The sequence below is a fragment of the Talpa occidentalis genome, unplaced genomic scaffold (genome assembly GCF_014898055.3).
Source record: "Talpa occidentalis isolate TD23 unplaced genomic scaffold, MPIMG_talOcc4v2.1 talOcc4.9, whole genome shotgun sequence".
NCBI lineage: Eukaryota > Metazoa > Chordata > Mammalia > Eulipotyphla > Talpidae > Talpa > Talpa occidentalis.
This window is the reverse complement of record NW_023605305.1, coordinates 16,232,246-16,258,669: the sequence shown is the minus strand read 5'-3', so window position 1 is coordinate 16,258,669 and position 26,424 is coordinate 16,232,246. Positions and strand designations below refer to the sequence as shown.

Here is a 26,424-nt window from a genome sequence, read left to right as displayed (position 1 = left end):
GGAGACAGGAGAGGTCTGCTTTGCCATGTGGTTGCTCCCTGGCCAGCTTGGGATCAAACTCAAACTCCGTGCTGCAGAGGCTGTGTATTGGTTCATTGTGCATGCTTAACCCCTTGGGCCACCAGGGAGGCCCTGTTCCTAGTTTTTAGATACTGCTGTTTCTTCATTATTTCCTAGATTGGGCATTCAGTAGAGGGTCTTGCTGAGTTTGTGTAAAAGATTATCTGGGCACTAGGGTGGCTATAATTTTTTAAAATGGAAAAATAAGTGTGAGTTAGGTTGTGCAGTAATTACAGCCCTCTATAACCCTTGTATGTTGCTGTGGGAATGTAAAATGGTTTGGCTGTTGTGGAAAACAGCTTGGCAGTTGCTCACAAAGTTAAATATAACATTACCACATGACTCAGCAACTTCACTTTTAGGCAAGTTACTTCAACACTCCTGTCACTTATGGTGACGCTTGAGAATTATATACCCCATCCCCCCATTGAAAATTGTACTCAAACAAATACATGTACATGCGTGTTCATAGCAGTACAATTTCACAATATCTAAAAGAAACAACCCAAATGTCCACCAACTGATGAATAAACAAATTGTGATATATATATATATATATATATAGTGAAATATTATTCACCATAAAAAGTAATGAAGTAATGACACATACTATATCTTGGATGAATCTTGAAAACATAGTAAGTGGCCATATATTGAGTGATTCCATTTATATGAAATATCCAGACTAGGTATACCCATAGATACAGATCACAGATTAGTTGCCAGTAGTTGGAATGAAGAGAGAATGTGGAGTAACTGCTTAAGAGGTGCCAGCTATTTGAAGTGCTGAAATTGAAATTGAAATTGAAGTGGTGGTTGCACAACACCGTAAATGTAATTAATTCTCCACATTATAATGATTAATTGTAGGTTACCTATAATTCACCCGAATTAAAATTCTACATAGACTAGCCTAGCCGGGATGCGAGCCCTTTAAGGTTCGCAGGGAAGGGGGCGGAGTTAGAGGGGCGGACCAGTAAGAATCACGTGAGGCGGCGCCTGCGCAGAAGAGTCACGTGGTGGCTGGGCCGGGGAAATGGCGGCTCCAGGAGAGAGCGGGGCTTCGGGCGGTGGAGGCAGCACGGAGGAAGCATTTATGACCTTCTACAGTGAGGTGAACACTGAATGAGGGATAGTGGCAGAGGGGAGATCCCGCCTGGCCCTACTGTTCCTGCGGGTGAAAGGCAGTGATCCTCCTGGCCTGGACCGTTGGGCGGCCCCTCCGGTCTGGCCTTCGGGGCGATGGGGGTTGGGGGTATGTGTGCTCGTCGCCCCCTGATGGTTGTTGGGGTTCCCTTGGGCAACAAAAAAGGGACCCGGGTCTCTCTCCTGCTGGGAGACCAGGAGAGTGGCCAACGAAGTGCCTGGGCGCGCGCGAAGTTACGGAGTCTGACAGGGTCTGGCAGATGCTGGACCTTAGCGGGAACTACTTAACCATCTTGATCTCCATTTTCATTCTAAACGGAAACATTTTCTACTCTTAGTCCTCTGTGATGAGTTATATTAGTAGTTATTCATGTCATTTGGGAACGCCAGGCACTATGCATCGGGCCAGGTAGGCATTATCTTCGTTTTACAGATGTCAGACCTGAGGTTTAGGGAGGTGAAGTAATTTGTTCGGGAGCTTATAGTACACAACAGCATGCTATTATGTTAGGAGGAGAGTAAGTTTGGTCTGAGCCTCGTTTACTCTTGCATCTCAAGCTCCTACTATGTAGTGGTTACTAAGGAAATACTGTGTGAATGAAGGAGTAGAGGAAAGAAAAGACATGCCCTTTGGAGTCAAAAAACCTCAGATTGGATTTATACAAGGTAGTTGTCAGGACAGATTGCATTCTTTCAAGGCATTAGTTTTGCAGATCCTTAGTTTTTACGTTTGCAAAAGCAGAGCTGACATTTAAAACGAGTTTTTAAGAGAGTTAGAGATTTTAAAAAGAGGTCTTAACATCTAACGCACAAGTATCCTTCTCAGAGTTAAAAGCAGGTTGAAGATAGACCTCATTAAGTTGACATTGATTTGAGGAATAGAGTTCCTCCTCTTCTAGATTATGAGCTCCGTTAAGCACCATTTCACTGTTCATCTTTTATTTGATATTTGTTATACTGTTAGATAGTAGTTTTTACAAAGTATCAAATTTAAAAAGGAATATTAGCACATACTTTCTGGTTTGCCTTTTTGAAACTTCTAATCATTTGAAAGTCAATCCTGAATTGACTTCTTCCTTACCTGGAACTTCCAACTTGGTACCAAAGTTTTTGGCCTCTGACTGCTCAGCAATTATAGTGGAACTTGTTTCACTTACCATCTTACTTAAAAAAAAAAAAAAAAAAAGCAACCGTGGTATTTTTCAATTGAATGAGAGAAAGTCTCTAAAGGAAGATCTACCAATCAGCATTCAACCATTTTTTGAGTACCTGACATGTATTAGAGTACTACTGCTTAGGTGTTGGAGATACAGGGAACAACAGAGACAAAAATACTCTCTTTATAGAACTTGCATACTGTGGAGGATAAACAAATGTAGGAGATAGGTCAATTGCTATGTGAAAATACAATTCTGGAAAAATAGATAGTATGGAAAAGGGTGGAAACTATTTTAAAAAGAATGAGGAAGGAATATGCTCAGAAGTAATGAGGCTTTATGTTACTGAAAATTTTTTCAATCTCTTTTCAACCATAGGAATAGAAATGGTGTATACCAGCTCTCATTCCATCTCTGAGAGTGGTACCAAGAATGTTTTCCTGGGACTACATGGTGCTTGTTTTCTTCCTTCTCTTTCTCTTCCCTCTTTGTTGTCTTTTATTCTTTTTCTCTCTTTATTCTCTTTAGCATTGTCTTCAGGTCAGACATTTTTCTTGAGAGTTATTTGCATCCTCCTATGCACATTTTAAATGCTGCTTTTTGTATGTATTTTAGTATAACTATTTTTCCTTTCTTAAGGTAAAATATATAAATTAAACAGGAAAATAACAAGTATATCTGCATCAGAATGGAAGGTCTTTGAAGATGATGACTGTGATTGATCTTTGAATCCTCTTTATGCCTGCTCTGGAGTCCAACTGTTTGGGTTCAAGTTCTGTTTTACAAGTTTGATAACTGGAAATAATTCAACCTGTAAATCTCAGTTTTCTCATCTGTGAAGTGGGGATAATAGTATCTACCATATAGGATATTGTTGAGTGGAAGGAATTTCACTCTTTCTGTAAAAGCCGTAAAGATTTTGCAGTCTTAAAATTCAATAAATGGTAATTGTAATTATTCTTCACAGTATTTAACAAAACATGTTGTACATGTAGACACACAAATAAGTATTTTCAGAATATGTCATTGAATAGCATAGACAACATTGAACAAGATAGACAATTCAATTTGTTACTATGCTTTACTAATGAAATTTTTATCTCCTTAATTTTAGGTGAAACAAATAGAGAAGAGAGATTCAGTTCTAACATCCAAAAATCAGATTGAAAGATTGACCCGTCCTGGTTCTTCCTACTTTAATTTGAACCCGTTTGAGGTGAGCTGATTGCTGTGGCCTCTGTGAAGGGGAGCTTTGCATAGTTGCATACCTACTTACATCAGATTACACACCTCTTTTGTGTCATAGTTGGACCTGAACTTGGGTAGTTTGATTGTGAACAGAGCTTGAGCGGTAGCATGTTAAGGAAAATGAGATGGTCTTTGCTCTAGCAAATATTCTCCATCTTGTAGCAATCTCTGTATATACAGATTTCAGATTTATCTTCAGATGTGAAGGGATAGTTAACCTTGGCCAGTTTAGAGTCTTTGATTTAATTTACTGGTTAAAACTTCTCCATTGCACCACAATTAAAAAAAAAAAAAAAGAAAAGCAGCGTCCTCCCTGGTGGCGCAAGGGTTAAAGTCTCAGCGCTATCAAGTAAAAGATAGCCATTACAGCATGAATTTGATCCCTGACCAGGGAGCTAACCCACATGGCACAGCAGACCTCTCTTGTTTTGCCTGCTGCTCCCCTCAGCAGTGTATTTCAGTATATCTGCTTGTTCTTCTCCCTACTCTTACGCCCCCAACACCTTTGGCCTACACCCCTGTAATTGTATGCATATATGCATAAATAAATAGAAATAAATCTTTTTTTTAAAAAAGGCAACCAAAAAATGATCACAAGATTGTGGACAAACCAAATACACATTTTTTTAAAAAAAAATTATTTATTTATGCATACAAGAGCTGGGGTACAAGCCAGAGGTGTGGGGTGTGAGAGGATTCACCAGAGACAGAGTGGGGAACAGAACAGGCAGACTGATTGAAATACACTGCTGAGGGTAGCAGCGGGTGAGCCAGGAGAGGTCTGCTTCGCCATGTGGATTTCTCTCTGGCTGGCTGGGGATCAAACTTATGCTGCAGAGGCTGCAGACTGCTTCATAGCGCAGTGCTTAAGACTCTTTGAGCCACCAGGGAGGCCCCACATACACAATTTTGGGGGTTTCCTTTTATGACTTAAAAAATTTTTTGATTATAAAAATAAATTATAGTTCTTACAAAAATAGAAATATAGAGACTAAATAATGATGTATAATTCTGCCTAAGAGAAATAGTTACTTTCTACATGCTACCTGTTTAATTTTTTTTTTTTAAATGCATACAAGAACTGGGGTATAGGCCAGAGGAATGAGGGGTAAGAGGATTCACCAGAGACAGAGTGGGGAGCACAACAGGTGGATTGACTGAAATACACTGCTGAGGGGAGCAGTGGGCAAGACAGGAGTGGTCTGCTGCGCCATATGGGTTAGTTCCCTGGCTGGGGATCAAATTTATGCTGTAATGGCTATTGCTTGATAGCGCTGAGACTTTAACCCCTGCACCACCAGGGAGGATCCTACCTGTGTAATTTAAAAAGTTTTGTTTAAAGAGCAAGAAAGATGATACATGTCATGTCCTTTTAAATGCTGTAGTTACATAACGCATTTTTCTATAATGTCAAGTCATAATTGTTAATAATTCCTTTACTGTAGGCTTTTTTAGTTTCTAATTGTTCACAATTATAAATAATTTGTAATGAATGTTACATCTAGTGAAAATAACCTAGTGAACACTTACAAGAATTTTTTTCCTCACTTTTTTAATTGTGGTAAGACATAATATAAAATTCACCACTTTAACCATTTTACATGTACAGTTCTGTGGCATTAAGTACATGCACAGTGTGCAACTGTTACCACTGTCTCTTTGCAGAACTTTTTCATTACCCACTAAAGAAACTCTAAATTCCTTAAACAACTCCCTGTTAGTCCTGCCTCCAGCCCCTTTGGTAACTTCTGTTCAACTTTCTGTCAATGAGTTTGCCTATTCTAGGTGTCTTATACATAATAGTATTTGTCTTTTTCTGTGTTGCTTATTTTTCTTAGGATATTTCAGGGTTCATCATTGTTTTTTTTTTTTTTTGAGGAGTAATTTTTTTTTGGGGGGATTGATTTTTCAAGGGTTTTTTTTTTTTTTGAAACTAGGTTTATGGAAAGGTTCAAGTATACTATGAAACTTCCTTGAGCTGTTTGAGACTAAGTTGTCAATATGATGGTCCATTACTCTGAAATACTTGGTGTGTTTTCCCTACAAACAACATTCTACTACCAAACCACAATATAACCATCAAAATATGGAGATAATACTGATACCTTGATATTATATAATCCTCAGATCCCATTCATATTTGCTAATTGTCTCAATAATATCCTTTATAGTAAAAGGATCCAGCCCAGAATCTCCTTTTATTTTATTTTATTTTTTTTTATAGAGGCATGCTTTTATTTATCTATTTGTTTGTTTGTTTGTTTTGTTTATACATGCCCTGGGTACAGTCAGAAGCGCGGGAGGGTGAGAGAATTCACCAGAGCCAGAGCGGGGAGCAGAGCAGGCAGAAGGACCGAAGTACACTGCTGAGGGGAGCAGCGGGCGGCAGGAGAGGTCTGCGTGCCATGTGGGACCCTCCTCTGGTGGCCGGGGAGCAGCTGGGGATCGAACAGGCGCCGCAGAGGTCGCGGGCAGCTTCGCAACCCAGCGCTCAACCGCTGCGCCACCGGGGAGGCCCCAGAATCTCCTTTTAAATTTAGTTCTCATTTCTCTTTAGTCTCCTGTCTGGAACAGTTCCTCAGTTTTGTGACCTTGACACTTCTGCAGATTACAGGCCAGTTATTTTGTGGCATTATCTCTCAACTTGACCTTGTCTAATGTTTCTTTTTATTTGATACAGTTATAGCAGTGTTGGTAAGAGTATCAGTGAAGTGGTGCTGCATTTTCTCTTGCAACTTACGAAGTTGTACACAATTTTGATTTATCCCATAACTTGAGGGTTTTTTTTTTTAAAGATTTATTTATTCATTTATTTATTATTTATACAAGCACTGGGTACAGTCAGAAGCGCGGGAGGGTGAGAGAATCCACCAGAGCCAGAGCGGGGAGCAGAGCAGGCAGAAGGACCGAAGTACACTGCTGAGGGGAGCAGTGGGCGGCAGGAGAGGTCTGCGGGACCCTTCTCCAGTGGCCGGGGAGCAGCCGGGGGATCGAACCGGCGCTGCAGAGGCTTCGGGCAGTCTTGCAACCCAGCGCTCAACCACTGCACCGCAGGGGAGGCCCTGTCTTGAGGTTTTAACTTGATCATTTAAAGAGGAGCCTGCTAGGTTTCTTCACGAAGTTACTTTTTTCTCCTTTTGTTACTAAGTGTTTTATTGGGAGGTAATGAGACTCTCAATACCCTGTCCTTGGGGTTTCCTATTTTATTCCATGGGTTTTCTTTCAATATTATTTATTTTGATGCTCAAATTGTCCCAGTTTTGTTTAGTAGGTTACTTTTCAAGCTGGCTCCTGTCTTTTTGATAAGTTTTTATCATTCTTTGATTTCTAGGCACTCTTGTACTTTAGCTGGCCCAGCCTGCCTGAAATAAGCCATTTCACCTAAGAGTCCTGGTTCCTTCTCATGAACAATGGTATTTGGAAGTTAAGATTTGGGTGCTGGGTGTCCTCATTGTTGATGGGATGTCACTACTCCCACACCCTGTTGATCGATAGGACTAAGGAGTGTGTGTGTGTGTGTGTGTGTGTGTATACACACCCATATGTACATCCAGTTTTAATCTAGCACCTCAGTGTTAATTCTAGTTTGTTTTTCTTCTCCATGTTTAAAGTCCTTTTCTCTAATAGTGAGAAATCTGACTCTCACTATCTTTAATAGACATTTTACTTAATTGACCCTTCGGTGTGCAGCTGATTTCTCATTGCCATTCCTTCCCTCAAATGAATGCTCCTCATTTCACTTCACTGAGACAATACCAGGCTGCCTCCCTGTTCAAAAACCCATCTCCCTTCATCTGAGCATCGGAATCCTATGTGAGATTATCCCTCATTGTGGATTCCTCAACCAGCTCTGGCTCCCTGCACCTGCCCTTCATGTCCTGGGAACTCTTTTCATCCCTCTTGGACTCCTACATCCTTCTCACCAAGCAGGTGCTATTTATTTTGCTCTGGCGTTGTCACCTGGTGTCATGCTGCCTTCTTTCAGGAATACTCTCTTCTACTTCTTTGGGCTCTAACTCCACATTCCAGGTTACTTCCCCCCATGGCGTTCTCTTCAGTGTGCTCAGGTTGCAGCTGCCAGTGCCTGGACATCTTTGATGTCTTTGTTGGGCTTCCCTCTTGACTTTGCATGCCTCCTGCATGGGCATCCACTCCATGTATGCAGGCTTCCCACCCCAAGTTAGGCCACCCTTTTGTGGCTATGTCCCTGCTTGGGGTCCTATATCCTCTGTCAAGCCATTGTCTATTGTGGTCCCTTTCCTTTCCCCGCTTGGTCTCAAATACCCATGTTGAACTACTTCTACGAGGAAGGTGTCTTCCTTATGCCTTTTGAGCTCTGACACCTGGGACTGGGTTACCCTCCCATGCTTGCTTCCTCTCCTGGCTAGGGTTCTAATGCCTTATGCCAGGCTGCCTCCCCATGGCATTCCTCAACCCATTTTGGCATTCTGTGTTGGACTACCCTCTGTGTGGATATTCTGCTCTACCCTTTGGGCTTCAGTGCCCTGCGCCTGGCCACCACTCCCCCTGTGGTCACTGACTTCTTTGTCCCAGTGGGCTCTGACCCTGCTCTGGGTCATCTTGACTCCCCCCCACCCCCAACAACCTGGAGTAGCTGTCTACTTTGCCTACCCCCATTTCATGTATTTGTAGTACATTGTTCAAAACGAGAAAGGGAAGATGAAACATTTAAAGGATACTTTTGATATGATTTTGGGGAGGGCAGGGGAGATTATTTGTTTGAGAGATGATGAAGAATTTGATGGTATATTCTTTTATTTAGCCATACTTTTTCAAATGAGCATATTACCATGGAAAGGGGACACATGATCATATAATTTTTTTAATATATATTTTTTTTTTTTTTAAATATTTATTTATTTATTTATTCATACAAGCACTGGGTACAGTCAGAAGCACGGGAGGGTGAGAGAATTCACCAGAGCCAGAGCGGGGAGCAGAGCAGGCAGAAGGACTGAAGTACACTGCTGAGGGGAGCAGCGGGCGGCAGGAGAGGTCTGCGCGCCATGTGGGACCCTCCTCTGGTGGCCGGGGAGCATCCAGGTATCGAACCGGCGCCGTGGAGGCTGCGGGCAGCTTCTCAACCCAGCGCTCAATCGCTGCGCCACCAGGGAGGCCCTAATATATATTTTTAAAGATTTATTTATATGCATACAAGAATAGGGTAGGCCAGAGGTGTGGGGGGGTGAAAGGATTCACCACAGACAGATTGAGGAACAGAACAGGCAGACTGACCAAAGTACACTGCTGAGGGGAGCAGTGGGCGAGTCAGGAGAGGTCTGCTGCGCCATGTGGGATGCTCCCTGGCTGGCCAGGGATTGAACTCATGCTGCAGTGGCTGCAGATAGCTTCATAGGTTGCATCTTAACCCCTTGCACCACCAGGGAGGCCCAATAAATAAATCTTTAAAAAAAAAAGTGCTTTTTAAAGTAATGTTAGCAGATACACAATTAAAAGGATGGTGTCATAGTGTAGTTTATGGATTCAATATAGCACCTGTTATATATTTACTTAGTATTCAAGGCCAGAGGAAGGTGCTGAAATGGCAGAAGGTGAGAAGTTTTGTCAAAAATTCAGAAAAGCAGGCTCCACTTAAGTGCAACTGAATCAGAATCAGTTTAAGATCTCCAAGGGAGGGGCCTCCCTGGTGGCACAAGGGGTTAAGTCTCAGCACTATGGAGCTATTGGCAGCCACTGTGACGAGGTCAATCCCCGGCTAGGGAGCTAACCCACATGATGCAGCAGAGCTCTCCTGTCTCGCTGCTGCTCCCCTTAGCAGTGTATTTCAGTCAGTCCACCTGTTGTACCCCCCACTCTGTCTCTGGTGAATCCTCTCACACCCCCCCACACCTGGAAGAATCAAAATCAAAACTGTAAAAGAGATTAAAAGAATCTAACCAGTCAGATCTCCACAAGAAACACTAATAACCTTAGCAAACAATTGGATAAATTATATGGTCAGAGGGTCTCCCTGGTGACTCAGGGGTTATCACCAGCCACTGCGGCATGAGTTCAATCCCCAGCCAGGGAGCTAGCCCACATGGTGCAGCAGACCTCTCCTGTCTCACCAGCTGCTCTCCTCAGCAGTGTATTTCAGTGTATTTCACTTAAAACAAAACATTTATTTATGCATACAAGAACTAGGGGACAGGCCAGAGGTGCAGGGGGGTGAGAAGATTCATCAGAGACAGAGTAGGGAACAGAACAGGCAGACTGACAGCCTGTGGATCAAACTCATGCTGCAGAGGCTGCGGACATCTTCACCATGCTCTGCTTAACCCCTTGTGCCACCAGGGAGGCCCTAAAAAGCACTTTAAAAAAGGTCTTTCCTGCTTATTTATGGTTACATTTTTAGTATATAGCAGTATGTGCAGGTGGGAGTAGCTACTATGTAAATGTTTGAGCAAATGTATGTATTTGTGGTGATGGTGTCAGAATCCTTAATATCAGTGCTAAAATATCCAGAGTGGAAAGCAATGATTATTTTTAAAACAATGATAATCAAAAACTACAAATGTTCCCTGCCATTTGGCCATACCCCAGTTCTGTGATTGGGAAACAGACTTGCCTAGAGTGGGTGCGGAGCATTGCCTTCAGGTTTTTGCAGTTTGGTTCTGATATTCACTGTGGCTTGAGGACCACTGGGTGGTGTAAATTGCTGCTATAGAGTGGCACAAGTGGGCATTTCTGGATGAGATAAATACCAGGTGGCCAGGTGAGATTTTTTTCCCCTGTTGAGCTGCAGTGCTTTCTTCACATCTGCAGAGATTAAGTGTATGAGTGTGTGGTAGGGAGGGTACTTAAATAATGAAGGAGAAATGTGACATTTTCTCAAGACTGGAAACATATTTCTGGTTGTAGGGTAAATTATTACTTTTCTTTTAGTACTATTAGTACTATTTTGATGCTGATTATAATATGTATAATTACTGGGCACCTCTTAAATTTATACATTCTTTTAATCTCTTTTACAGTTTTGATTTTGATTCTTCCAGGTTCTTCAGATAGATCCTGAAGTGACAGATGAAGAAATAAAAAAGAGGTTTCGGCAGGTACAGTACTATTTCTCTTTAAATTGGAGTTTGAACCTTTTGAAAATGTATTTAGGCACATAATTATTTTAGGATTTGCTAATATGACTTTGGGCCAAAACTAAATCTTTTTTTAATTTTTTTTTTACTTAGGGCTTTGTAACTTTTTTTTTTTAAGATTTATTTATTTATGCATACAAGAACTGGGGAACAGGCCAGAGATGCAGAGGGTGAGAGGATTCACTAGAGACAGAGTGGGGAACAGAACAGGTGGATTGACTGAAATACACTGCTGAGGGGAGCAGTGGGTGAGTCAGGAGAGGTCTGCTGCTGCACCATGTGGGTCAGCTCCCTGGCTGGGGATTGTGAACTCGTCATATTTGCTAAATCTTTACTCTGCCTTCCAGGAGAGAATATATTAAATGATTCATAATAATTTTTTATTTCTAAGGCTCCTTTCCTTAATCATTTTATTTTTTGCAAACTTAAATGAGTGCCTAAAAGATACCTGTGTTAATATAAGCTGTGTTTTCTGAAAAGTTCTCTAGGAAAGGAGAGACAATGTCTGATTCTTGCATATGCTCAAGTTTAATAAAGGGTATAAAGTTTTATAGTAGCTTTTTATTTATTTATTTATTTATTTTTGTGGGACCCTTGCCGGTGGCTGAGGAAACGACCAGTGCTGGGAGCGAGCTGCGGGCAGCCTCGCAGCCCAGCGCTCAAAAAACCGCTGGGACACCAGGGGAGGCCCTACATAGTAATCTTTTTAAAAAAAAAAATTATGGGGCCTCCCCGGTGGCGCAGCGGTTGAGCGCTGGGTTGCGAAGCTGCCCGCAGCCTCTGCAGCCTCTGCAGCGCCGGTTCGATCCCTGGCTGCTCCCCTGCCACTGGAGGAGGGACCCACATGGTGCGCAGACTTCTCCTGCCGCCTGCTGCTCCCCTAAGCAGTGTACTTTGGTCCTTCTGCCTGCTCTGCTCCCCGCTCTGGCTCTGGTGAATTCGCTCATCCTCCCATGCTTCTGACTGTACCCAGTGCTTGTATAAATAAATAAATAAATAAATAAATAAATAAATAAAAATATTTATTAAAAAAAAAATTATGCATACAGGCCAGCCGGGGATCGAACTCGTGAACTTGTGCTGCAGAGGCTGCAGATAGCTTCACAGTACTGTGCTTAACCCCTTGCACCACAAGGGAGGCCCGGAGGCCCAAGTTTTATAATAGCCTTTTAAAAAACCTTCCAGTTTTGACAATTGAGTTACCCTCAGTTCTTGCTTCAGTGAGTTGAATAATCACTCTCCCTTAATGGCTTTGCAGATTAGATTTTCTTAGATTTCATGTCTTTTTTTTTTTTTTTAATCTTTTTCCATCTTCTTTATCTCATCTATGTACTTTATATTTAATAGGGCCTTATCAGTGCTGAATATAATTCTCAGTTCCTGCATGATGTTTTAATACCCAGCGTTATGCCTACTTCAGCAGTCATTGCCCCCACATTGCTGACTCACAATCATCCTCTGATCTACTAATAAGCGAAGATGTTTTTTTCTTTGTCTACTCAATTATCTCCCATTACATAACCTAATGGGTTATTTCCCAAGTTCTATTTTACACTTTTATATTAAGCTTTTTTTTTAAATTTCAAATTTCCTAATGCTATGCCTTAGTCCTTCTAATTAAATATGCAAGCATTCAAATCCATAGTCAAAACAATTTTTAAAAAAGATTTATTTTATTTATGTATGCATGTAAGAACTGGGGTGTAGGCCAGAGATGCAGGAGTGAGAGCATTCACCAGAGACAGACTGGGGAGCAGAACAGGCAGATCTACTGAAATATACTGCGAGGGAAGCAGCGGGAAAGACTGGAAAGGTCTGCTGAGCCATATGGATTAGCTCCCTGGCCAGGGATTGAACTCATGCTGCAGTGGTTGGAGATAGCTTGATAGTACTGAGACTTAACCCCCTGCTTCAGATATGTTAAAGTCCAGTATTTTGGGCATTTTTGATGGTTATTAATTTTTTAAAAAATGAGTTTTTAAAAAAATTCTAGCTGAGACTTTTTTGTTGTACTGCCTTAGTGCCTTTGGTTGTAATGAGGCCAAGTGCAGGTGAAAAGTTACTGATTGTCTTATTGATGAACCTAACTTTTCTCTTCTTGTAGTTATCCATATTGGTGCATCCTGACAAAAATCAAGATGATGCTGACAGAGCACAAAAGGCTTTTGAAGGTATTTGTAAATTCACCTGCTCTGAGTAATACATTGTCAGTGCCAGAGACTGACTCTTCCTTGTCCTGGATCAAGAAAAGATTGTTATAGTTTTATTGTCTGGTCATGAAACTGGTTTTCAGTAGAGCAGTTGTCATTCTAAAGCAAATATTACTGTATAATAAGTAGACCTTAACTTTGCTTTGTTACAACTTTAATTGCTAACAAAGACTGTTATTGCATAGGATAATTTTTTAACATAAAAATAATTGTAAGTATTTTATCACTGAATTAAAGCTAGATATGGTGTATTTAGCCTCAAGTGTATATTTACTTTTTTTCCAAGGCTCAGGAGGAAAGTCATTGTTACAGTTGTATCTTTTTAAATTAGTTTGACAATAGTAAATAATAAGTTTAACAAAGTAGGGAATGCTTTTAGATGGCACAAGTCCATTTACACTGCCTGAGTATAGTTCAGACTTTCAGAGGGTGTTTGCAGAAACAGTTAATTTCAATGTTTTGCATTAGCTGTGGACAAAGCTTACAAGTTGCTACTGGATCAGGAACAAAAGAAGAGGGCCCTGGATGTAATTCAGGCAGGAAAAGAATACGTGGAACACACTGTAAGTATTTATAGTGCTGCTGTGTTTACAGGAAGTATTAGCACCTTGTAGGAGGGTAAATGTTAATGTAGCAATGCCCACTGGCATAACTTGTGACTGCTTATATGCTCACCGTTGGCTGTGGTGGACATGAATAGAAAAGTTTATTCTTAGACCTATAGAAGAGTGTAGTTCACTTGTAGAGCTCAGGATGAGGAATGGCTAGGATGCTGCTCCTACTCCCCCCCCCACCCCCATACCGGTCCCATGTTGTGGCAAGAGAGCATTTCATGTCGTCTCATCACATGTTGTCCAGTACCCCGTTCTGAGAGTGGAAACGTGAAACAGCCTTTGTGATGCTTGACTCTTGATTCCTACTATCTCTATGAAGGGGTCGCAACATGGGCTTGAGAAAGGCGGGGGGAGATGAGTAAAGGTTTTTTAAATAGGTGGTACATACTTATATTAACAGTGTTGGGAAGGACTTGACTGAAATAAATTCAGTTTTAGCTGGGTTTTTTTTGGGGGGGCACTATCAAAATCTCCTGGGTGGTCGAAAATGTTAAGATGTCTTTAGATAAGAAAAGTTTTTTGCTTTAATATTTTACTTGCTGAAACAAGATCTTTGAGACCATTTGTAAGAGATATTTCAGCTGCGAGTGAATATGGATGTGAGCTTTTTCTTTGAGGAGCTTTGGAATTGAAACAACTGTATAAAACCAGTAATAATACTAGTGAGTATATCTGTAATGAGGAAATGAGTAAAAAGAGGAGACAGACAGTCATAAATACTCCCTACTGATCATATGTTGGAAGTGACTCCTGGGAACTAAATTCTGGTAGAGATCAGAAAAGTTTCTGATAATTTTCCTTAAATCATTGTGGTACTCTTCCTGCATTTTGTGAAGAAGCTGTCCGCAGGCTTTCTGACCACAAGGTGGCAGTAGGGCCTTCTGAGGTGTGGAAGGCGCAGGATTTTTTGCAGCAGTAATGGAACTGATTTGTTGTCTAGTAGAAAAATATTATTCACTTGTGAATGGGTATATCTAATTTTTTTTAATCTCCATGGTCACCAAGGTGATAAAAACATCAGTGTGATGTGAAAATTATTGGTGTAAGGGACTTTTGCCAGTCTCACAGTGAAAATTGTCAAGAATGTAGTTGTAGAAATACCAGAAAGCAATTACACTTAATGCCACAAATTCTGTAGTTGCTTCTCAAACTTGGCAAGTGTATTTTCTTTGCTATAAATACATAGCTATGAAAGATAAGCGGGTAATCCATTCAACATACCAAAGGCTTTTTGGACCTGGTAAATTGGGGACAACGTCCCTCTGGTCCCCATTCATCCTTGGATTTTAGGTGAGGTTAGAGAAAGGACCCCTGGTTCTTAGTGTTCCTTGACAGTGTTGCTGTTTTGGAGGGGTGGGGAGAGGCTCATTTAAAAAAATTTTTTTAACATAAACTTTGTGTTGTATCTATAGAAAAGGGCACACATATCATATGTGCACACATCAGTGGATATTCTCAAAGTGTTAGCTCATTTTTTGATGGGAAAAATTCTTTCTAGGTGAAAGAGCGAAAAAAACAATTAAAGAAGGAAGGAAAACCTACAAATGTGGAGGAGGATGATCCTGAGCTGGTAAGTTTAATATGGTCAAAGCCTCCTTATCTCATGTGGTTCACATAACTGATCGGTGGATTAAAGAAAGGGAGGCCTGAAGAATGATGCACATGTGTTATATAAACATTTTATTTTAACTGAAAATATTTATTTATTTATTTTTTTTTTTTTTAAATATTAAATTTTATTTTTATATTCCCCCATACAATTGCAAACGCCCCATTCTGACCCCAATCCTCCCCTCCCGCCCCCACCCCCCAAAAAGTGTCTCTGGTTCATAGTTTTTTGTTGATTTTGATTTTCACTTTCTTATATTCATTTTCCTGGTCCCTTATTTAAGTTTTCTAGATTCCTGCTATGAGTGAGACCATCCGGTATTTTTCTTTTTCTTTTTGGCTTATTTCGCTGAGCATGATCCCTTCCAGTGCCATCCATGTTGCTGCAAATTGCATGTGTTTATCTTTTTTGAATGCTGAGTAATATTCCATGGTATATATGTACCACATCTTCTTGATCCTAACTGAAAATATTTAAATATACATTCACACACACATACACATCCTCCCCCACTTTTTTTAATTCACCCCCCCTTTTTTTTATAGAGGCATGTTTTATTTACTTATTTATTTATTTATTTATTTATTTTTTTTTTTTGTGTTTTTTTTTTTTTTGTTTTTTTGTTTATACAAGCACTGGGTACAGTCAGAAGCACGGGAGGGTGAGAGAATTCACCAGAGCCAGAGCAGGGAGCAGAGCAGTCAGAAGGACCGAAGTACACTGCTGAGGGGAGCAGCGGGAGGCAGGAGAGGTCTGCGTGCCATGAGGGACCCTCCTCCTGTGGAGGCAGGAGAGGTCTGCGCGTCATGTGGGACCCTCCTCCTGTGGCCGGGGAGCAGCCGGGGATCGAACCGTTGCCGCAGAGGCCGCGGGCAGCTTCACAACCCAGCGCTCAACCGCTGCGCCACTGGGGAGGCCCACCCCCCCTTTTTTTTAAAAAAAGATTTATGTATGCATACAAAAGCTGGGGTACAGGCCAGAGATGTGGGGGCAGGGGACATGGTGAGAGGATTCACCAGAGACACAGTGAGGAACAGAATAGGCAGACTGATTGAAATAGACTGCTGAGGGGAGCGGTGGGCGAGACAGTAGAGGTCTGCCACGCCATGTGGGTCACTTCCCTGGCTAGGGATCGAACTCACCCTGCAGTGGTTGCCCATAGCTTCAGAATACTGCATCTTAACCACTTGCGCCACTGGGTAAGTGCCCTAATTCACCCCTTTTTGATATAGTGCAGTGGTGTTTTATTTGTGCATGTGCAGATTGGAATTTGCAGTTGGCTGTATTTCATAAGATGTGAACACAAGCATTACCCATAGTTTCTACCTCATTTCTTTTGAGGTACAATGAAAACTTAGGTACTTGTGAAGTGAACCAAGAGCAAACTCTTTAGATAGCTGTAATTCTTTCCTTAGTCTTCTCTAGATGTCTTACTAATACTTAATTGAGCAGCAGCTACTTTCAGGGAGTCGTGTCTATTGAATCTTTCATAAACATTCAACTTAGTTTAAAAGTAACAATAAGCATTTATTTTTACAACAGCCATCAATTTCTATAATACTTGAATTACATAAGTATAGAAGCAGTTGCAGCTGGCATAGACAGCTTTGGGAGCAACCACAGGTGACTTTTGGTGAAAAGCTGTTTACTAGACACAAGCACTCATCGTATTCAGGTAATAATTGACAGAAAAATGGACAGTGCTTGTTCACCCAGTGTGCTATTTAGTGGAGCTCAGATTAGAGAGACTATTTCAATACTTGTGTCTGGTTTCTTTACTAAACTGAAACATTTAGAATAATCTTAATCTTGGCTCAAGTTTTGTGAGTATATAATTTGTCCATATACTTACTTTTAAGGATTTATAGAGGAGGCCATCTTGCTACAGAAACTTCCTTGCCACTTCTTGTTTCAGTGGTTTTGCGAATACCATCTTGTCCCGTCCTCTGTGTAGTAACACTGCTCGAGAGCTGTTAGGTCCGCTTTCCTAGTAGGCATCTGTTTTGGATTTACTCTTGTTTATTTTGGTATCTATTTAAATACTGCCACAGAGTAAACCCAAAATAGGTGCCTACTAGGAAAGAGGACCTAATAGCTCGCAAACAGTGTTACCACACGGAAGGGGCGGGGACAAGTTGCTATTTGCAAAACCACTGAAACAAGAAGTGGAAAGGAAGTTTCTGTAGCAAGACGGCCTCCTCTATAAATCCTCTATAAATCCTTAAAAGTAAGTACATGGACAAATTATATACTCACAAAACTGAGCCAAGATTAAGATGATTCTATGTTTAATTATCCTCTAGCATTTTCTGAAGACCCTCTTACAGATATTCCTTACTTCTCTTCTAAGTAGTTAAGAACCCTAATTTTTTTTTTAAGCATCCTAATTTTTTTGGTTGTCTTTTACCTCTCCTGATTATAAAGTATCACATGCTAATGATAGAAAATTTGGAAGAAGCAGCAAAATAAAAAGAAATTTCAAAATCCCTAGTAATGGTCCATGAGGAGAGTAGAGTTTCTAAAAATAGTGAAATACTCATTACAGCCTCCCACACTCTTTTGATGTTTGTCTTTATTGGGGACTGGATTTTGTTAGCATTGAGCAGTGCCTGGCAGATTGCACTACGAAACAAGTGACAGATTTTGCAGTGTCTCTGATTTTAGGATATAGGCTCTATGAAATCTGTATGGTAGATTATTGTCTATTCTTTGTATATTAAATTTTTTTGGGGGGGATACATTTTAAAGATAGAATTCTGTTTTCTATCCATTGTTGTGTTAACCTTTTTTGGTCAATGTAATAGTTAGAATATAAATTCAGCTGCGTACACTGAGACACAAAATAATGAAGGCTTGAACAAGAAAGTGATTTGTTTTCTCTTCTGTACAATAGTCTTTGGGAAGATAGCTGCTGGTGCGGCAGCTCTGGACCACATGTCATCCGAGCACGCAGTCTTGTTTTTTCTGTGGCCTTGCTAACAAGGGTGTTGCCCCTGTCCTCACAGTCCAGGACATGTCATCCCCTCTCCAAGTGCCAAGCAGAAGTGAGGGCAAAAGGGGACAAGCCTGCTCCCTCTGATTTCCCAGGAAGTTTCTACATCAGTTTTCATTATATCTTTATTGGCTAAAACTTAAGTTACAGGGCCTCCCCGGTGGCGCAGTGGTTGAGTGCTGGGTTGCAAAGCTGCCCGCAGCCTCTGCAGCGCCGATTCGATCCCCGGCTGCTCCCCGACCACTGGAGGAGGGTCCCACATGGCGCGCAGACCTCTCCTGCTGCCCGCTGCACCCCTCAGCAGTGTACTTCGGTCCTTCTGCCTGCTCTGCTCCCCGCTCTGGCTCTGGCGAATTCTCTCACCCTCCCGCGCTTGTGACTGTACCCAGTGCTTGTATAAATAAATAAATAAATCTAAACAACAACAACAACAACAACAAACTTAAGTTACATCTCACTTCAAGGAAGACTGGGAAATACAGACTTATTTTTTTAAAGATTTATTTATTTATTTATACAAGCACTGGGTACAGTCAGAAGCGCGGGAGGGTGAGAGAATTCACCAGAGCCAGAGCAGGAAGCAGAACAGGCAGAAGGACCGAAGTACACTGCTGAGGGGAGCAGTGGGCGTGGCAGGAGAGGTCTGCGCGCCATGTGGGACCCTCGCTGGCGGCCGGGAATCGAACCAGCACTGCAGAGGCTCCTGGCAGCTTTGCAGCCCAGCGCTCAACCGCTGCGCCACCAGGGAAGGCCCAGGAAATACAGACTTTTAAGTTTGGTGACCATGTGCCTTAAGACAAGAGGTTATAGATGGGAAGGAGAACAGATGTGGAAAACCAGGAGGGGTCAAGTAGTAGCTCTGCCATAGTCAAGCAGACCCCTGAGACTGGGCTGGTTGAGAGCAGCTTCATATTTTAGTTCCTAGTTCAATGCCTCGCATAGTTATTATATAGTATTTGTGAAAAGAATGAAAGTGTTTTTTGAAGTTTTTTTTTTAAGAAGAAAAGACCCTCCAAGATCTCAAATTATGTAAAGGGGCAGTATTTTTTCCTTATTGGTGCTTTTTCTTCTAAGAATAAGGTTCCTGTGTGTTGTGTGCATGGTGAAAGTGGTAAGATTTCAAAGGCAGGTATATATCTCACGAGAGAGAGTTAGCCTCACAGAGGTTTTCTCTGAAGAAATTTTTTCCCCGGCTGGGTCCTAATCTGATTTTATCTTAGTTTCCATCTAAAAGTACTTAATTCGAGTTGCTGGTAAAATATCTACTTTTCTTTTTTAAGATTTATTTATTTATGCATACAAGAATTGGGGTACAGGCCAGAGATTTGGGAGGGTGAGAGGATTCACCAGAGACAGTGTGGAACAGAAGGCAGATTGACCAAAGTACACTGCTGAGGGGAGCAGTGGGCGAGTCAGGAGAGGCCTGCTGTGCTATGTGGGTAGCTCCCTTGCTGGGGATCAAACTCATGCTGCAGTGGCTGCAGATAGCTTCATAGGTTGCGTCTTGACCCTTGCGCCACTAGGGAGGCCCTACTTTTATTTTCTTTTGTTCTTAATTTTCTTATAGTTCAAGCAAGCAGTATATAAACAGACCATGAAATTGTTTGCTGAGCTGGAAATTAAAAGGAAAGAGAGAGAAGCCAAAGAGATGCATGAAAGGTATGTATGAGTGTGTTCATGTAAGCTATATCTAAATGCCTAGAGCAACCAAAATTGGTCTTGGGGATTCTTCTAATGAAGAAAGTACATAGAATGTTATTTAAGAGACCGCCTAAAATAGTTAACTTCTACAGCCAAACTTTTCAATCACCAGGGCAAGACATTTTGACTTGGGAAAATATTCAAATGACCTGTGCTCAGGTCTATGTATAATCAAGAATGTGTGTGTTTTCTTTCTTATTTCCTGGAGTGAAAAGGGTTATTAAGGCCAGGGCCTTTTGTTGATGAGTAGCTATAGCTTTGGTGAGTATGTAGTATTGTACAATGTAGTCACTTACAGAATGTTTATTTTTCTTTTGTTTATCAGAAATTTTGAGCTTAATTGAGTTTATTGTTGATTGGTGTTTAGCAATGACTACTTTTTAAATTATTTTATATATTTTTTACATCATTTTTCATTTTTGTACCATGTGTGCATTTTCATCTTGGTTATAGTCCCCATGAAATTCCCACCGCCCAGTCACCCGTGAGCTATCACCATAGTCCCCTGTGCTCTTCCCACCCCTGTTTTAGCAGTGACTGTTTTTTACTGGTTGAAATTATGTGCAATGTCCTTGTTTGGGATAGGGTTTTGTCCAGAGATCTTGAGTAAGAACCTCTGGTTAATTATAAAGGTCATTCTCCTGAAGTAAGGTGGCCTGGGTTCTCAAGGAACTGTTGTCACAAACTGAGCCCAGTACCTCTGACTTGTTGAGTGAGCTTTGATGACCTTAATCTGAGGTATGGGTGTTTATCTCTTGCCCACAGCCCTGCTCAGTCTCATATGCATGTTTTAGAATCAGGCATTCACAACAGTGCTTTGAGCCCTTTCCAGATAGCCATCTTTGTAGAACCCCAGGGAACTGATTTACTGTGTATGTTTGCATCTATGGGGAGATGCCTTAATAGGTATGGTTAATATAGTCTCCAAGTATCATATAAATACTATGATCTGGTTTTCTGGTTTTCCATTTAGGAAGCGACAAAGGGAAGAAGAGATTGAAGCGCAAGAAAAAGCTAAGCGAGAAAGGGAGTGGCAGAAAAACTTTGAGGTAAATTTCAAGGTGGCCATGGCTTTTTATTCCAGAGTAAGAAAACTTCTCAGTATAGAAACTTGGTTCCTCTTGCATTCTCAGGACTGACAGAAGCAGACTGGGAACTGGGTTATGTGGGGAAGAGTGGGAACTTTGGAGAATGAGTCCTGGTTCAGCCACGTATCAGCTCTGTAGCATTGGCAGGGGCAGTGAGGATCCCTGAATGGTTTTTTGAAGATTACGGTAGGTACAGCTGCCAGGTGGGCTCAAGAAAAATGGCTTGCACATCTAATTTAGGAGGTAGATCTGGACTAGTGTCCTACTCAGACTTCTGTTAGTGGGAACCAAGATTCTTGTGACCTTGGGGTCCAGCCTGCTGAGAGACTTAGGGGTTTAGAATTTGATTCCTGTTTGACACCCTGGTTACATCCTTCAGATGCTCGGCCAGTTTCCTAAATTGAGCAACATTTGGTCTTTCTGTAAGGTTAAGTCTCAGGGTAGGGGTTGGCAACCACAGTTTACTTTATCTCTGGCCCTTTGCACATGTGAAAAGAGAAGTGAGGGCTTGACAAGGAGGGAAAGATCCTAGGATCTCAGCACAACTAAGGCCTAGTGCTGACCGTGAACATTCATCCAAGTTCTGGGGACAGAGGGGAAGGAGTGGCTAGAGCTGGCTAGTCATCCAGTTTTGAGAAAGGGATTTAACCTCTCTGAGTCTCGGTGGCATCCTTCCTGAAGTGCCCATGACCCAGCATACTGCAAGCAGCTTTTTGTGAGGTTAAAAACATGCTAAGTGTCTAGCTCAGAGGCCCCCAGCAAATGGTGCCTTCATTGTTGTGAAGAGTGTTCGTCATTCCAGCTGCGCTTCTCCTGACTTCTAGGGATGGTGTGACACTTGCCTGGACTGATGGAAGTGCGAGAAAACTCTGTTCTGCTCTGCTCTCCAATTGCTCCAGAGGGCAGGGCTGAGCTGGGCTGGGCTGCGCTGGGCGACCAGAGGATGCAGAGCAGGTTCAGGTCCTTTCTTTCCTTAACTAGTTTTCTCACCTCAGATTTCCTTCTTTCATGCTTAGGAAAGTCGAGATGGTCGCGTAGACAGCTGGCGAAACTTCCAAGCCAATACAAAGGGGAAGAAAGAGAAGAAAAATCGGACCTTCCTGAGACCGCCAAAAGTAAAAATGGAGCAGCGTGAGTGACCACAGCCACTGGACTGCCTCCCGATTGTCTTCCCTCCTGCTTTGAAGGACTCATTCTTTCCTCCCATTTCCACCCCAACATAGAGTAGTATTTGCTTTTTAGTTAATTTTGTTTCAATACAATTTAATATCGATCAGAGAAATTCTTTTGTACATTGAAATGAGGGCTTGGTTTAAAAAGAAACCTTCCCCTATGCCCTGCCCCTAGACCAACCAGGAATGGAAGGTGACACCATGGGTGCTGCCTTCTCTCCCCACAGCCTGTAACTTAATGTTTTGTACTTCACAGAATTGTGATGGTTAGACACTTCGTGTATAGTTTGTGGAAATCATCCTATCAAACATACTGCTTAACGTGGTGTTGCCATGACTTCAGAGACAAGCTGGGCCACCTTTGGAAGCCTCTTGGCTTCAGTTGCTCGCTTCTGGGTGTGGCTTCCTTCGAAACTCCAGATCAGACAGGGAAGGCAGTGGGCATACACGGCAGCCCCTTGATGCCCTGATGGCCCATGGTGTTTGGCATGTGCTCTCCCATCTGACTGACCAGTCCGCGTGGCATGAGGCCCCGAGCCACCCAAACCTGTTCACTTTCCAAAGAGCTAGCTGTCCTTCATTGAGTAGTATGATGTCCTACCCAGCCTGTCTGCATTTGTTAGTGGTAATACTCTGTATGTGTAATAAAATTTTTATACTCTAACTATGGATGTACTCTTCCTTAGGTAATATTCCATGGGGTGGGTCCTTAGCCTGACTTGGCCATCTCCGCACTGCTTTGGAGTTGGGCAGACCTGCTTCACTCCTGCTTATTTGTTGAAAAGAGATGAGAAACCGAGTGACTTGAAACTAGACTTTCACAGTGCTATAGATGAATCAGTAGTCACCAAGGCACAGTGTCTTACAGTGCTAAGGGTGGTGCAATTCTCATTTGCTTCTCTTTGGGAGGGGACAGAAGCTTGTGTGTCTCACTGTTCTTCCAAGTGCCATTGAGTAGCTAAATCACAAATGAATTAGAGCAGCGTGGGTAGGTGGGAAGCTCTAACTAAAACCAAACCAAGACACAGAGGGAGAATAGTCACTCTGCAGTTGATCCATGTTCTGAGGGAAGGCAACCTGTCCTGGGCAGGGAGCAGCATAGGACAAAGGCGTCACCCCCTCAGTTCAGCATGTGCATGTACACCTTCCTTAAAAGGTAAGTGGAGGGGGCCTCCCCTGGTGGCGCAGCGGTTGAGTGCTGGGCTGCGAAGCCGCCCGCAGCCTCTGCAGCATCGGTTCGATCCCCGGCCACTGGCGAGGATCCCACATGGCATGACAGACCTCTCCTGCTGCGCCCGCTGCTCCCCTCAGCAGTGTGTTTCGTCATTCTGCCTATTCTGTTCCCTTCTCTGGCTCTGGTGAATTCTCTCACCCACGCTTCTGACTGTACCCAGTGCTTGGATGAATAAATAAATAAATCTTTAAAAAAAAGGTAAGTGGAGGTGTCAGTTAAACCATCTTTGCAAGTGAGCAGGCCCAGTGTTCACCCTAAAGGTGGTTGTGTCAGCAATCAACTGTGGAGTGCTTATTCATTCACTCTGCCAGTTAAGGAACAAAATGCTGAACACCCTGGGGCTCCTGCTGCCCGCCCTGAAGCCTGCTGCAGCACGTGGAGGAGTACATGGGGCAAAGATCAGCTCCGGCTCAGTGCTCCTACTGCTCTGAGATGGGTCCCTTGATCCTGTTCTTGGTAGCCAGGGAACGTTTCCTGGAGGAAGTAACTTTTTAGGAACCCAGAAGTGATGCATCAGTTAGTAATGTTTTTGGCTGCAAGGAAAAACTAGCATAAACGAATGGGGAATATCATGCTCATGTTAGAAGTCTGGTGGCAGGCAGTTTCAGGAATTGTGCATGGGTCACCAGTACCACCAAGCAGGTGCTTACTGTGCCTGCCCTTCCCCCACCAAGAGGGCTTGGCATCTCATAGCCTCATAGTCTAGAAAGGGTGTGGCAGCTCTAATACCTCTTACCAGTTGCCAAGCAGAAGGAAGTCATGTAGAAAATTTCAAGAGAGATCAGGTGGTTCAAGGGGTTAAGTCTCAGCACTATGAAGTTATCGGCAGCCACTGCAGCACGGGTTTGATTCCCAGTCATGGAGGTGACCCACGTGGTGCAGCAGATATCTCCTGTCCCGTCCGCTGCTCCCTTCAGTAGTATTTCAGTCAATCTGCCTGTTCTGCTCCCCACTCTGTGTCTGGTGAATCCTTTTACCTCCCCTTGCCTCTGGCCTACACCCCAGCTCATGTATGCATAAAACAAATAAAATAAATGTTAAAAAATAAAAGGTACCAAAGTGGGCCACATGGCCACCTCTAAATGCAAATTAGGGAAAATGGCACAGGAGAATGTCTGGGCTGTAGACCAGCACTTGTCTCTTGGATCTGAACACCTGTTTCTAGTAAAGTTTTGTTGACAAGAAAGCAAAGGAGATTGACTGCAGTGGGCGGCTAAGAATGTCTGGTGCAAGTGGGATAGAGCTTAGAGGAATGTTTTAGTCACAGGATGAAACAGCATGTGCAGAGACAGAGCACAGCCCCTCCCACTATCCCATCCTTTGTCATACCTGGACCAGAAGTGGGGTGAGGTGAGATGATGGAAGTCATAAAGTTATATTGAGAAGTTGGGGCTACACCACAATATCCTGTTTCCCAGGTGTGACCAATGCCTTCCCATTTTCTTTTTGGCACGTTTCAGCCACAGACCCACTTGGAAGATCAGCTGTGATCCTGGCCTACTCTCATTTCTGCTCATAGCAATCCTTCCCGGGATGCCCTGGCCAGGAGAGGGGCGTCCATTGGGTATTGATTTAGGCGATATTAGTCAAGCTACCTCCAGAGAGGAGCTGTGACTGTGGCAGCTTCTCCAGCTCCTTCATCCACAAATGAGCTGAGGGGCTCCCGGGCAGGAAAGCCCTGCTGGAGGAGCGCCAGGGCCCAGAGTAAATGAAAGGCTGGAAGAGCCACTTCATTCTTCCTGTGATTTGCCTTGAAGAATGGAGCAGAGAGGTACCACCCACATTTCCCAGCTACTGCCTGGGGAACTGGTGGGCGGAGGTGAAATGGAAGAAACCAGAGGTGAAGTGGAAGAAACATGACAGTAAGGTTAGAATCCCGGCATCTGGGCCAGTGACTTCATCTCAGTCTTAGATTCCTTGGATGTAAAGTGGGAAGTGGACCTTTATTTAAAAAGTTTCTTTTTAAGAAACTTCTCTGCAGAGAAAATGCAAATGGCCAACAGGCATATGAAAAAATGTTCAACATCACTTGTAATCAGGGAAATGCAAATCAAAACTACCATGAGATACCATCTTACACCAGTGAGAATGGCACATATTTAAAAAACTAGCAACAACGATGTTGGCGAGGATGTGGAGAAAAAGGAACTCTCCTGCACTGTTGGTGGGAGTGCAAACTGGTCCAACCACTATGGAGAGCTGTGTGGAGATTTCTGGACCTACTAAACATCGAGCTTCCATATGATCCAGCAATTCCACTCCTAGGTATTTACCCAAAGGACACAGAAACATCCATTCCAAAGAGCACCTGCACCCCTATGTTTATAGCAGCACTGTTTACAATAGCTAAGCTTTGGAAACAACCCAAATGCCCAAAAATAGATGACTGGATCAAGAAGATGTGGTACATATACACAAAGGAATATTACTCAGCAATCAAAAAAGATAAGCACATGCAATTTGCAGCAACATGGATGGCACTGGAAGGGATCATGCTCAGCGAAATAAGCCAGAAAGAAAAAGAAAAATACCGGAGGGTCTCACTCATAGCAGGAATCTAGAAAACTTAAATAAGGGACCAGGAAAATGAATAACTATAAGAAAGTGAAAATCAAAATCAACAAACAGGGCCTCCCCGGTGGCGCAGTGGTTGAGCGCTGGGTTGCGAAGCTGCTGGCGACCTCTGCGGCGCTGGTTCGATCCCCAGCTGCTCCCCTGCCACTGGAGGAGGGTCCCACATGGTGCGCAGACCTCTCCTGCTGCCCGCTGCTCCCCTCAGCAGTGTACTTCGGTCCTTCTGCCTGCTCTGCTCCCCGCTCTGGCTCTGGTGAATTCTCTCACCCTCCCACGCTTCTGACTGTACCCAGTGCATGCATAAACAAACAAACAAATAAATAAAAGCATGTCTCTATTAAAAATAAATAAATCAATAAAATCAACAAACAACTATGAACCAGAGACACTCTATGGGGGCTGGGGTGCAGGGAGGGGAGGGATTGGGGTCAAAATAAGGGGGTTGCAATTGTATGGGGAATATAAAAATAAATTTTTTTTAAAAAATAAAATAAAAAGTTTCTTTTT

General features: G+C 42.6%; 1 protein-coding gene across 1 annotated transcript; it reads left to right on the top strand.

Annotated features, from left to right (window-relative positions):
- The first annotated feature begins 1,057 nt into the window (after positions 1-1,057).
- On the top strand, positions 1,058-22,768 carry DNAJC8 (DnaJ heat shock protein family (Hsp40) member C8). The gene is made up of 9 exons (XM_037498913.2): positions 1,058-1,174; positions 3,478-3,579; positions 10,628-10,684; positions 12,828-12,894; positions 13,402-13,496; positions 15,046-15,117; positions 19,716-19,807; positions 20,823-20,898; positions 21,954-22,768. Exons 1-9 carry the CDS (start codon positions 1,097-1,099, stop codon positions 22,074-22,076), a joined length of 762 nt encoding a protein of 253 aa, XP_037354810.1. The 5' UTR covers positions 1,058-1,096; the 3' UTR covers positions 22,077-22,768.
- The last annotated feature ends 3,656 nt before the right edge of the window (positions 22,769-26,424 follow it).